This window comes from Ailuropoda melanoleuca, chromosome 1 (genome assembly GCF_002007445.2).
Source record: "Ailuropoda melanoleuca isolate Jingjing chromosome 1, ASM200744v2, whole genome shotgun sequence".
In the NCBI taxonomy this organism is placed as follows: domain Eukaryota; kingdom Metazoa; phylum Chordata; class Mammalia; order Carnivora; family Ursidae; genus Ailuropoda; species Ailuropoda melanoleuca.
The window spans coordinates 184736032-184748448 of NC_048218.1; the positions used below are offsets into that span (position 1 = coordinate 184736032).

At 36.6% G+C, this 12417-nt stretch overlaps 1 protein-coding gene across 8 annotated transcripts in view; it reads right to left on the minus strand.

The window, feature by feature from the left end:
• Positions 1 to 12417, minus strand: part of CADPS2 (calcium dependent secretion activator 2) — a 544075-nt gene that overhangs the window by 160179 nt on the left and 371479 nt on the right. For all 8 annotated transcript variants that reach the window (XM_034671263.1, XM_034671268.1, XM_019799438.2 and 5 more), the window contains exons 10-11: positions 3615 to 3723; positions 2403 to 2603 (exon numbers count right to left, since the gene is read on the minus strand). In XM_034671263.1, coding sequence (XP_034527154.1) covers positions 2403 to 2603; positions 3615 to 3723 — 310 coding nt within the window. The remainder of the gene's footprint in view (positions 1 to 2402; positions 2604 to 3614; positions 3724 to 12417) is intronic.

Here is a 12417-nt window from a genome sequence, read left to right on the forward strand (position 1 = left end):
GATAGTGATTCCTGAGAGGAAACAAATGAAGTGAGCTGAGGCTCCAGTGAGGACCAGGAGAAACTTTCAAAGCAGTGGCACAGGGAACAAGAGCACCCACAAAGCACTCATGTGCTCCCCAAGTTGAGAAGACGGACCTGACAATTCAGGAAGGTCAAAATGGCTAGAGTTTGCCTGCACGAATACGGTTCTCCCCCCTTCCTCTTTCCATATTTAGTTGAATACTGACCGCCTCACACACGTGAGGAGACTACCTCTGGCCAGGGAAGAAATCATCCTAAAGGATTAGAGGGGGTGGTGCCCAAAACTCACACAGAGCTTGCAACAGTACTTGTTCTCAACAGCCAATAGGAAACCTCAGAATCCATGGATCATCAGTTAGAGCCTTTAAGAAGAGTCCTGGGCCAGAAATGGTGAAAATTAATCCAAGACTAGACATTATTTAGTTCCACCTAACAAAACTTAAAGTAAAACCTGAAAAGATTGAACTCTTTCCAAGTGACTTAACTGTGTCTTAGAATAAAACTCAAGGAGATTTTCATGAAGAAAACTACATCAAGGCACATTATAAGCTAACTGGTCAACATCAGTNAACTTAAAGTAAAACCTGAAAAGATTGAACTCTTTCCAAGTGACTTAACTGTGTCTTAGAATAAAACTCAAGAAGATTTTCATGAAGAAAACTACATCAAGGCACATTAAAGCTAACTGGTCAACATCAGAGTTAAAGAGAAAATCTTTAAATCAGCTAGAGGGAAAAAAGACACATTACGTACAGAGGAACAGACAAAAATGAGCACATTTCTCCTTATAAAAAAAAGGCGTTAGAGTGGGAGGCAAAATCTGAGAACTGAAAGAAAAAATTTTTTTTCAAAAGAAAGGTAAATTACTTTTTCATATATAAGAAAGCTAAAAGAATCAATCACCACTAGATTTGCAAGTCAAAAGAAGTCTGTCAAGAAGTAAAATATTTTTTTTTTTTAAGATTTATTTATCTGACAGAGAGAGAGAGTGAGTGAGTGAAAGAGCACAAGAAGGCAGAGCAGCAGGCAGAGGGAGAGGGAGAAGCAGACTCCCCGCTGAGCAAAGAGGCTGATGTGGGGCTTGATCCCAGGACCCTGAGATCATGACCTGAACCAAAGGCAGATGCTTAACCGACTGAGCCACCCAGGCACCCAAGAAGTAAAAGATTTCTATAAGACAATGAAGAACACTGGAACTGATAATTACTTGGGTAAGTATATAGCAAACATTTTCTCATATTATTTAAGTTTCCCTAAAAGGTAATTGACTGTCAAGGCAATAATTATAATAGCAAGGTACTGTGGGATTTCTAATATGTGTAGAAGTAAAATGTAGGACAAGAATAGTCTAGAGGGTAGAAGGGGAGAAATGGAAGTATACTATTTTAAAGTTCATATACTATGCATGAAGTTCTAGGAAGACGGTCTGTGGTAAGTGTAAAGGATGTATACTTCTAACCCTGAAACACAAAGGTAGCTGGACTTGAGCTCATCGTCCATCTTTAATTATTTGGCTTAATGTGCCATTAAAATGCCCAGATGTGACAGTGAAAAGAGAGTGGTTATTTGATGCATGAAAAGTGCAAGAACAAAATAATGCATATCAAGATGTTATTCCCCTGGAGAAGAACCTTAACAGTAGAACCTTTTGACTAAAAAGTCAAAAACTGAATTTAAAGTCACAGAAAAACTACAGAAGAGACCAGAGAAACTGCAAAGGAGTGTAACAAGTGAGAATGTTTGGCTTAATGATTATTAAAGCTGTGCTTGAAAATGTTTCTATAATTATTACATCATTTGTTATTAATCATTTATAGACTCAAATGAAAAATAAAAATTTTTTAAATGATTTAAATTAGCATACAAAGGAAGGCATGAATACTAAGGTATTTAGATAAAGAAAGCTGGCTTCATGACTTACTCTTTTGTCAATCTACAACAGAAAATAGCTCTATTATCCTTCTGGACCATTAAGAACAACCCTAGGAAGTGAAGGGTCATCATTTTGGTGTTCTGGAGTCCTAGTGATGCCTGTTTGATTTCGCAGTACTTTTCCCATTTTTATAGAACATTTAAGTTAAAATAATAAGTTAAATTAAATTTTACTGGAGAAGTTTTGGAGAATTTTCTTATGTGTTCTTGAGATTCCCAGATATACCCCAATGCTTGGCAAATTCAGGACTGAAAACCAGGCAACATTTACTCCAGATCTATGTGGAAAAATTAGAGAGCTGATTCTATGGCTACTGATACAGATGATTTTTATTCAATTAGGAATTCATTAACGAAGTAAACCATGATACAGAAACAATGTGTCTCAATTTTATATCTTATTAAGGTTATTAATTGATAATCAAATTATTTTTCAACAAAACTTACAAAGCTGAGCATCTGCATGGAGAGTCCCTCCTTTAGGGTTCAGTTTCTGGGTCTGAATCGCAGGAATGGGTTTGTATGACTGACCTGTGGCCCTATACATGGCCTGAACCCATAATATTCTATCCTGTTCATCATCACTGGCAAATATCACAGTGTCTCCTTCTTTAACTGCATTAAAGAACATCTGACCACCCTGAAGGCCTGTGGAGGAAGAAAGACGTCCTTAAAAACTTACGGAATTGGCAGATTTCAAGCTCATGCACTAAACAGTCACAAGGAAGAGAGTAGCTCAATGCTGTGAATAAGAGAAAGGTTTAAACTTCTGTGTCACTTTAAAAATTAAAAACAGCTTAAGGAAATGAACAGTTCAGGACACAGTAACATTCTGCAAGCCCTACAAACCTCCTCCATAGTAATATATAGACAGTCTGCAAGCTCACGTCAGAGAATAAAATCTTATCTTTTGGCACGTTTCTTATTCTACGTGCAGGAAAAATATATGGCGATTTTAGGAGAAAAGAAATATAGGTAGGGAAAAAGTGATACCTGTATCTGTATGGTATTTTATCTTTTGCAAAATTCTTTCACAAAGAAGATATTTTGCATTTTGCTGTGACCAATTAGTGAATTCGATCACAGATTCCTACTTTTAATGTCTCCATATTAAATTCTTAATCTCTGTATTTATTAAATCTACATATTTCTCAGTATTGCTTTATTAATTTCACTAATCTCCACCTATTCATTAATTCATTCCCTCACCAATGTTAGATACCAAGCATCTAGTACATACCTAGTATTAATACGGAAATAGGGAGAGAATTTAAGAATGTGATATTGGGAAGAAAATTGGTAGAATATACAAAAGTTCATTTGCCACTCCATTCCCTATTTCTGTCTCTTGTACCTTTTGTGTTCCAGTAAAGAAGTTCATATAAACATTGCTGATATCTCTCATATAATTTTTCTATTACAGTAACTTTCACATATTATATTCTTGTCCTAAAGAAAACAGAAATGATGAGTTATGGCTAAAGCTAAGTAGCCCTCAGAAAGATATGCTTTGAATCTCATGAAGTCTTATTTAGGTATGTAAGTGAAATATGTCCCCTATTCATTCAATGGAGTTTGAAACCTAGAACAGAGACAGGATATTTATGAGAATTTCATCCATACATGAATGGCAGAGAAAGTGATACAATTTAGAATTACCTGGGTGGGGATCTGTATAATCCACAGTGTATCCTTCAAGCTGCATTAGTTCCTGTGGTTCAGACTTTTTTTCTCTATAACTGCACATAGCAAATGTATATTGGCTAACCTGCACAAGAAAAAGTTTGCAGATTGCTTGCATTAAATTTTTTATCACAAGAGTCTTTGCCAAATTTAAAAAATAACACGATTTGCTCATAAATTATTAAATGTCAGCATTTTTCAAAACCTAGCTCAGAATTAAAGCACCTTTCGTCTATTGGCTTGCAGTTAGGCCTTCCATGCCCATGATCCAGCATTTCCCAAACCAATGCGCTGCTGGCCAAGATTCTATGAGATATTAATAGAAGCACCATAAAAAAGCATTCATGTTAAAAATAAATTTGAGAATTACTGGGTTAAATAAAGATAAATGGGCTTCCTCCACTGCATGTTTTCTTATGACCTTTAATAGGCTAACATACTTTGTGAATCTCAAAGAGCAAGACATAATAGGTGCATTCTCAAACTGACGTGCTCATGGAACTACATTTTTATTTTTTGAGAGAGCGAGCGCGTGCACGCGTGTTTGAGAGGACAAGGTGGGGGGGGGCAGAGGGAGAGACAGAATCTTAAGTACGCGCCAGGCTCAGTGCAGAGTCCACGTGGGGCTCAATCTCATGACCTTGAGATCATGACCTGAGCTGAAATCAAGAGTCCAACGCTTAACCGACTGAGCCACCCAGGCGCCCCATGGAACTAAATTTTAAAACATGTTTATTTTAAGCCTTTAACTAAAGCAAGAAAAAAAAAGATTTTAATGAAAGTTGACAATTTACTGGCCCACGTAACCAAACCCACAGGAAGGTCCAGAGTGGAGTGTTTTAGGCAGTCAGTGACTTAACGCTGCCAAGATCCGCTGCCTCCCCATTCTACTTCTCTTTGGAAACTGGCTTCATTTTCTGGTGCTGCAGACTGACTGAGCTGGAACCACAGCTGCAAACAGCTCTCAGCCACCTCCCTGACTGTCCCACCCTGAGGCATAAGGCCGTATTTGCACCAATCACCGTGGCTAAGGGGTAAAAGTAACGTTAGCCCAATTTGGGTCATGAGCTTACATCTGTGGCCAAGAATATCATCTGCTATAATAGGTGGGCTCTGAGAAGTTCCCCCAAAATAGAGAGAGGAGGTGCTCTTCCCAGCAGAACATAAGAATGTTTGGTGGATTAATACCTAAATTGAAAAATATCTTACAACACAGGATCGCATGGAAAACAGTTTCAGGTAATGTGAATTATGCCCCTTTTCCACTTTTAAATACAGTTGAAACTAAGGAAACATAAAAATAGCTTTTAATAGGCAAAGATTCAAGAGGACTCAAAGGGGAGCTAATTATGAAAGAAAAAAAATTACATGGACTACGTTAAAATTAAGAAATTCTCCTCACTAAAGGATACCATGAAGGAAGTAAAAAGGCAAAGCCACAAACTAAGAGAAGATGTATGTAAAATATATATTCAACAAAGAACTAGTATCTATCCACATGGAGGGGACAGAGATGAGCAGCAACTGAGGTTACCTAGAGATGACGCAATTCTGCCTTAGGATGACAGTGTCAGCACCTGCCGGAGTCTCCAGCCTGCTGCAAACTTAGATCCTGTAAGCCTTCCCGTGTAATACACAATCCCTTTGACCCAGCAAATCTCCTTCTAAGGACTTATTCCAAATACACAAATGGACAAGTATTCAAAGATGCATGTGTAGTGTGTTCACTGCAGTACTGAATATATGCAAAAACCGGAAAAATCAACAGTGGTTTGGTTAAATACATTACGGCACAAACACACAGTAGAATGCTATTCAGCCATCAAAACACATATGACAGATTTTTTTTTTTCTCCAGACACAGAACTATTTCTGAGATAACATCATAACATAAAAAGTAGGTGAAAAACAAAAATGTAGAGTGTGTTCTTTTGGGTAAACACTGTACATACATGTGAATAGGATATGGACTAAAACATCTATGGTAATTATTAGAGGGTGCAATTGTGGGTGGTTTTATTTTTTTTAGTGTTTGAGTTTTTAAAAAAATATGAATTATGTTTAAAAAAATTTTAAGTAATTTCTGCACTGATCATGGGGCTCTGGCTCACAGCTCCGACATCGAGTTGCATGCTCTACCGAGCCAGCCAGGTGCCCCTGAATTATATTTTAACGAGGAAAAAGAGCACAACTATTTCCATTTAAAAAAATACATAAAACCTTGTTGGGGACTAGTGGGGCAAATAACCTGAAACACCTCTGGCTCCCGTACTCCGAAGTTCTCCTTTTCTTCCCCTCATAGGCTGTCGATGACTTTACTTTTTCACCTGCCTATGCCCAAGGCTTACAGATGAAACCAGGCCGTGGCTCCTAGGGGGTCTGTCACTAAAGGCGGCTTCAGTTTCCTTGTGTAAAAAGGTATGATTGTGGGTGATTTGGGAGGATTGGGAGTGGTGTGGTGGTGGGTGGTAAACAACGACATTATAGTTCCATTATTTGTTCTAAAAAGCTCATTCTCTTACTTAGGGGTGAAAACTTAGTCCCAAGTTCCACTATTCTTCCATAAAGTGATTTAATGTAGTGTTGTCTTAAAAATAGAAAATATTTCAAGCATGAACAAAAGTACAATAATATACTAACATGTCTATACCCATCATCCAGCTTTGTTTAATCATAACTTTTTTCTGTTTTAAAGATTTGAGAAAGAGCGTGCGTGTGGGGAAGAGGGGCAGAGGAAGAGAGAAACTTAAGCAAACTCCACACAGAGGGTGGAGCCTGACACAGGGCTCGATCTCAGGACTCTGAGATCATGACCTGAGTTGGATGCTTAACCAGTTGAACCACCCAGGTGCCCCTGAATCATAACTTCTTGTATATATATATATATGCTTCAGGATTTTTTGTATAGTTTTATCTACTCAAACACATTTTCTTTTCTTTCTCCATAGAGGTAATTACCATGCTGAATTCTGTATTTATTACTTCCATGCATGTTTTAAAAGTTTATTACATACAATATTTTAGGTTCCTAGACCCAGTTCCAACCTGTTGGGTATGTAGGCAGGATGGTTTCCACACCTATAACTAACAATGCTCTGGACCCCAGCTGGGTGTCCCACAATACACTCAATTCTAACTCTATTCCAAGAGAGCACACAGAATTAGAATTCCATAGGTTAAGGGTTCAGCGCTACAAGATGCCCCCCCAACCCCCCTTCAGATGCCAGTCATAACCCCAGGCTGTAATCTATAGATTGGAGGTTCCTATCCACCCTTTCCTTGTACTTCAGATGCTAGTCCAAATTATTATTTGTATTTCTGATGGGCTACAGATTAGGAGTTCCCATAACCTCCTCCCTAAATCATCTGTTCACCAACCTGGAAACTCCCAATCCCCTTCTTCGGGGTTTTCATAGAGGCTTCATTACACTGGCATGACTAGTGAAATCATTGGCCATTAGCGATTTACTCAATGTTCAGCCCCTCTCCCCTCCTCCAGGTCTGGGTGGGTGTGGGGTAGGTAGGAGTGAAAGTTCCAACTCTCTAATCACACAGTCCTCTAGGCAAGCAGCTGCCCATCCTTAGGTGGGTTCTACAAGTCACCATTAACATAACAAAAGACACTTTTTATCACTCATTAGGAAAAGTACAAGGGTTCTGTGTTAGAATGGGGATGAAGACCAAATATATATTATAAATCACAATTACCATGTACGTAAATTGATAAAGTATTTCTTCACACATTTTTAAACTTTGTATCAATGAATCAGATACATTTCTTCTGCAACTCCCCCCGCCAAAGTTCAACATATTTAACCATATCGATACACATACTGTGAACTGAATTGTGACACTTTACGCAGTGCTCTAGTGATGGCCTTCAGTTTCTTACACTAGTTGCTCTTAAAAATAATGCCTAATGGTCATTCTTGCACATGTGTGCTAAGCTATCTGAAGGGCTACACCAGGGGGTGGAACTGCTAGGTTGTAGGGCATGTGTATTTTCTTCATCCTTACTAGATATTGCAAAACTACTTTCCAATTCATACATACACCAGTGGTACATGAGAGCTCCTGATACTACACGTTTGCCGAACTTGGTATTTTCAGTCTTTTTATATTTTACCAATTTTGATGAATGCGAAGTGGTATCTCACTAGACCCTGAATTTATAATTCTCATTACTAATAGAGCTGAGCATGTCCTCATTTTATTAGCCACTTGGGATTTCTTTTTCTGTGGGTTTCTTTATTAAACAAGTTTGCTCATTTTCTAATGTATCAGTCATTCAAATCCTTTTTCCAGAATCAGTTTTGCTAAAGGTTTATTTCCTTTTTTGAGCGCTTGCAAAGAATATCTTTACATTTTGTTACTCTTTGTTTTTATTCCTTAATTTCTGTGATCTTATTTCTCCCTTCTTTTTTGGAGGGGTTAACTTTATTCTTTCATGAACATTTTCATTCATCTCCTTAGCTTATTCATTTTCAGTTATTCGTTATACAAGTTTAATAAACTTAAATGCATGTATATTTAGATTTACTCTAAATTTACCTTTGCTTCATCTCGCAAGTATATATAGTATTTTCATTAGTTCAGTTCTAAATATTTCTTACGTTCATTAGTTCTTTTCTATACATGAGCCATTTACAAGCATGCTTTTAAATCTGGATCTGCAGTTACACTTTTCTTACTGAGTTTTAAAGTAATTCCATTGTGACCAGAATGATTCAGAATTTTGGTCTTTTTTGAGACCTGCTCTGTTACCTAGAGCATGGCCAATTGTTAAAAGAATGCTGAAAAAGAATGCGTCTTTTGCAACTATTGTTCAGTGATTATTTATATCCATTATATCAAATTTACTAATTGCGTAGAAAAATATTCTACACAGTTTTCTAATATTTCTTCCGACGTGTCATTATTGAGAGGTATATTAAAATTTCCTACCAATGCTGTCTGTGAATTCTTCATACGACTCCCTCGAATGTCGCTTCATATTTTTTTGAAGACAAATAATCTTACACATATAAACCTTTGTTATACCTTCTATGTCTGTTGTATATTGCTGGTAAATGGCTTCATTTATATTTATGTAGGTTTTTTTTTTTTAATCCCTAAAAGGTTTTTTTTTTTTTTGCCTTGAAGTTTATTTTGTTGGATATACACAAAGCTATACAACCTTTCTTTTGGTTAGTATATGCCTGAAAATGTTTTCATCTTTTAATCTCATTTACACTGTGTTCTATTTTAAACTTCTATTAACAATATATAGTCGGATTTTTTAGTTTCCAAAAATCTAATCTTCTAACAGGCAAGCCAAGATCATTTATATTTGTTATATTTCGTGATATATTTGGAATTATTTCTATTATCTAACTGTGCTCATTAACATGTCTACTTTTCTCCTATTCCCTGTCGCTATTAAACATTAACAAAATCTCCTCTTTCCTCTGATAGTGTGGAAACTATACATTCTGTTTTTTTTTTTAAGTGATTTTTCTCTTCAATCCTATTGTGTTTTTAACTCATCCCTTCTGAATATGGAGAATGTTGAGTGCTGTATTATTACCTCCCATCTTACAAATCAGGGCTCATTTTGTTAGTTGTGATTTGTTTTAGTAACATTTAGTGTGTTAACATTTAGTAAGAGAAAATATTAAAATATGTTATCTGATACAGTCAATATTTATAGTGGCCGTTTTCTTTACCCATTTTTTTTTAAAGATTTTATTTATTTATTTGACAGAGATAGAAACAGCCAGTGAGAGAAGGAACACAAGCAGGGGGAGTGGGAGAGGAAGAAGCGGGCTCACAGCGGAGGAGCCTGATGTGGGGCTCGATCCCGCCCTGAGCTGAAAGTAGATGCTTAACCGCTGTGCCACCCAGGCGCCCCTCTTTACCCATTTTTTGGCCACTGTTTCTTCAATCACACTCTATCATTGAATTCATTTTCCTTCTTTAGTGAAAGCTTTTTGAGTATTTTAAAATAAGTTTTTAAAAATTTATTGTTATGTTAGTCACCATACAGTACATCCTCAGTTTTTGATGTAAAGTTCCATGATCATTTGCGTATAACACCCAGTGCTCCATGCAATACGTGCCCTCCTTAATACCCATCACCGGCCTATCCCAATCCCCTCTGAAGCCCTCAGTTTGTTTCCCAGAGTCCATAGTCTCTTGTGGTTCATTCTGTTTACCCCCCGCTCTTCATTCTTCCCTTCCTTCTCCTACCGATTTCCCTATTGATGTTCCATAACTGAGTGAAACCATATGATAATTGTCTTTCTCTGATTGGCTTATTTCACTTAGCATAATCCTCCAGTCCCGTCCATGTTGCTGCAAATGCTGGGTAATCGTTCTTTCTGATGGCTGAGTAATATTCCATTGTATATCAATCCTACCTTATGAATGATAGTTTAGTTGGTTATATCGTGTTCTAGGCTAGTAATCCTTCAGCACTTTGACAATATTATTCCATTGTCAGAAAGCTTATACATCCATGTTGAAAAGTTCAATGAAAGTCCAATCGTGGTCCCCTTGTAGTTAATTTTGGTCTTTTCTCTCTGGTTTCTTTTAAATGTTCTCTTTATATTTGTTATCCTATGTTTTGATTTTTAATTTAAAAAAAAAAATTAAGTAAACTCTACCCCCCAATGTGGGGCTCACTTTCAACTCTGAAATTGAGAATCACATGCTCTACCGACTAAGGCAATCAGGCACCCCTGTTATCCTGTTGTTTTACTGTAAAATTTAGGGGAATTTTAATGTTTATCCTGATTGATAGCTGCAGTATTTCTTCCGAGAATTCATGACGTTTAACAATTTTAGAATCTTATTATCTCTCCAAATATTGTCCTTTTCCCTTTATCCTTTCTGCAAATTCTGTCAGAAGTATCTTGGAACTGCAGATTCTTTCATATCTTTTAAGCTCTTTGCATATTTTATGCTTCTTCATTTCTCTATGCTGAGTACTGAGTAATTTCTTAAGATTATAATATTCTATCATTAATTACATCACTTTCTCTTTAGACGTGTCTAACTTATTGTCTAACCTGTCCAATAAGGGTGTAATTTCAATGACTGTTTCAAATTTTTACTAGTAGCTCTACATAGCCCCATTCCAAACCTGCTTGTTCATTTTTCATAGTATTGTGTTGTTTTGTTTTCTTGTACTTTTGAATCAGTCTATAAATTTCATCACTGTAAATGCAGTTATTTTATGGTTTATATACATGACAATTATTACTGAAATTCTTGGGCATGTAAATCATTCATTTACCGTTTTGTAATTTTTAATTATGAGCTCATATCCAGCACTGGTTCATCTGTGGATATTTGTATAAAACCTATGTTAAAGGTTCATATCTCCAGAAACAATTTTTTAAAAATGTTGGATGCCTCCGATACATCATCAATCCAGAAGTACTTTTTATGTTAATCTCTTAACTTGGGCATTTCCCCTATATTTGTATAAAATAAATTAGAACTTCAACATTCTCTGAGTATAGGTTAATAGTTACAAATTCTCAGGAGTCATTTTTACCTCATATTCAGAGCCTAAGGCCAAATATAAATTTACTAGTCTCGGGGGCAGGTTTTCTTCTAGTCCACATTTCACGGAGATCTAGCTCTGTTTAAGTTTTTTATGAGAAGATCTCTTACCCCAATTCCCACTTTGAGAATGCCTCAGGATACGTTTTCTTCCTCTGAGTGAACAATAAAATCCCTACACACCAACATCAACACCTTGTCCCCATACTCCAGCCCCAGTACAGCTACAATGTCAATGTACAAGCTTCACTATTTGGTCCCTGAGGTTTTCCTTCTTGCAGGAGAGCTCATAGAGCCATGCATTTAAAAAGATGTGTATTATATCTTACCCAGCATTTCTAGGTGTTTTCCACAAAAGAATTCTTAGCATTACCTTAGGACTAACCAGGACCACCAGTTCAAACCCTTTGGCTAATCCTTTAATTTTCTTTTAATTTTTTTTTATGGAGATTCTGAATAACAGGTCTAACTTTCGTATGTATGAGAAAAACCATACATCTTCACTACATTTCACTGCATTCCAGGAAAAAAAAAATCTACGATGGGGTTAGTATATGAAACCAAAATATGGTCAAATTTGTCTTATAGTTAAAATATAATTATTAGACTTCAGGAGACTACTACCAAGTAATACTTTTCTGACCAATTATTAACAAAAAGAAACTATATTGAGCCAATAATTCATAAGTTTCCTGTTCTGTTCTTTCATTTGGAAGAATCTTAAAAGCCTGGCTGAAAGTCTCCTAACACATCACCACACGGACAATCTGGAATCTGCTGGGAGAGAGATGACTAACACAGAAAGGTCTGCCTTCCCTGCACGGCTTGCAAAAATCTCCCGCAAATATTAGTTGGAATTTATAGCTACCACTGCGTTTGGTCTCCAGACAGTCTCTCCAACAAGACTCGCCCACTTTTATTCATTTTTCCACCTGAACTCCCAAGCAGGAATATATCACCTTCACCTTTAAAATCGCATGATTTATATTTCTTAATCTATAAACCCTACTCCTCCTTCCAGGACCCTTGCAAACTTGTCCCCTTGACACATTTCTAACTGCATTTACTAGTGTGTGTTGTTTTTGACTCACCAGCTCCCACAGCATCTGGCATATAGTCCCTGCCTTTTAATTTCTCCATGAAATTAAATTTATTTCAATGCAATAAAATATTCAGCCACATTCAAAAATCTATTTGATAGATCACTTACCTGTTCTAAAAAAAAAAAAAT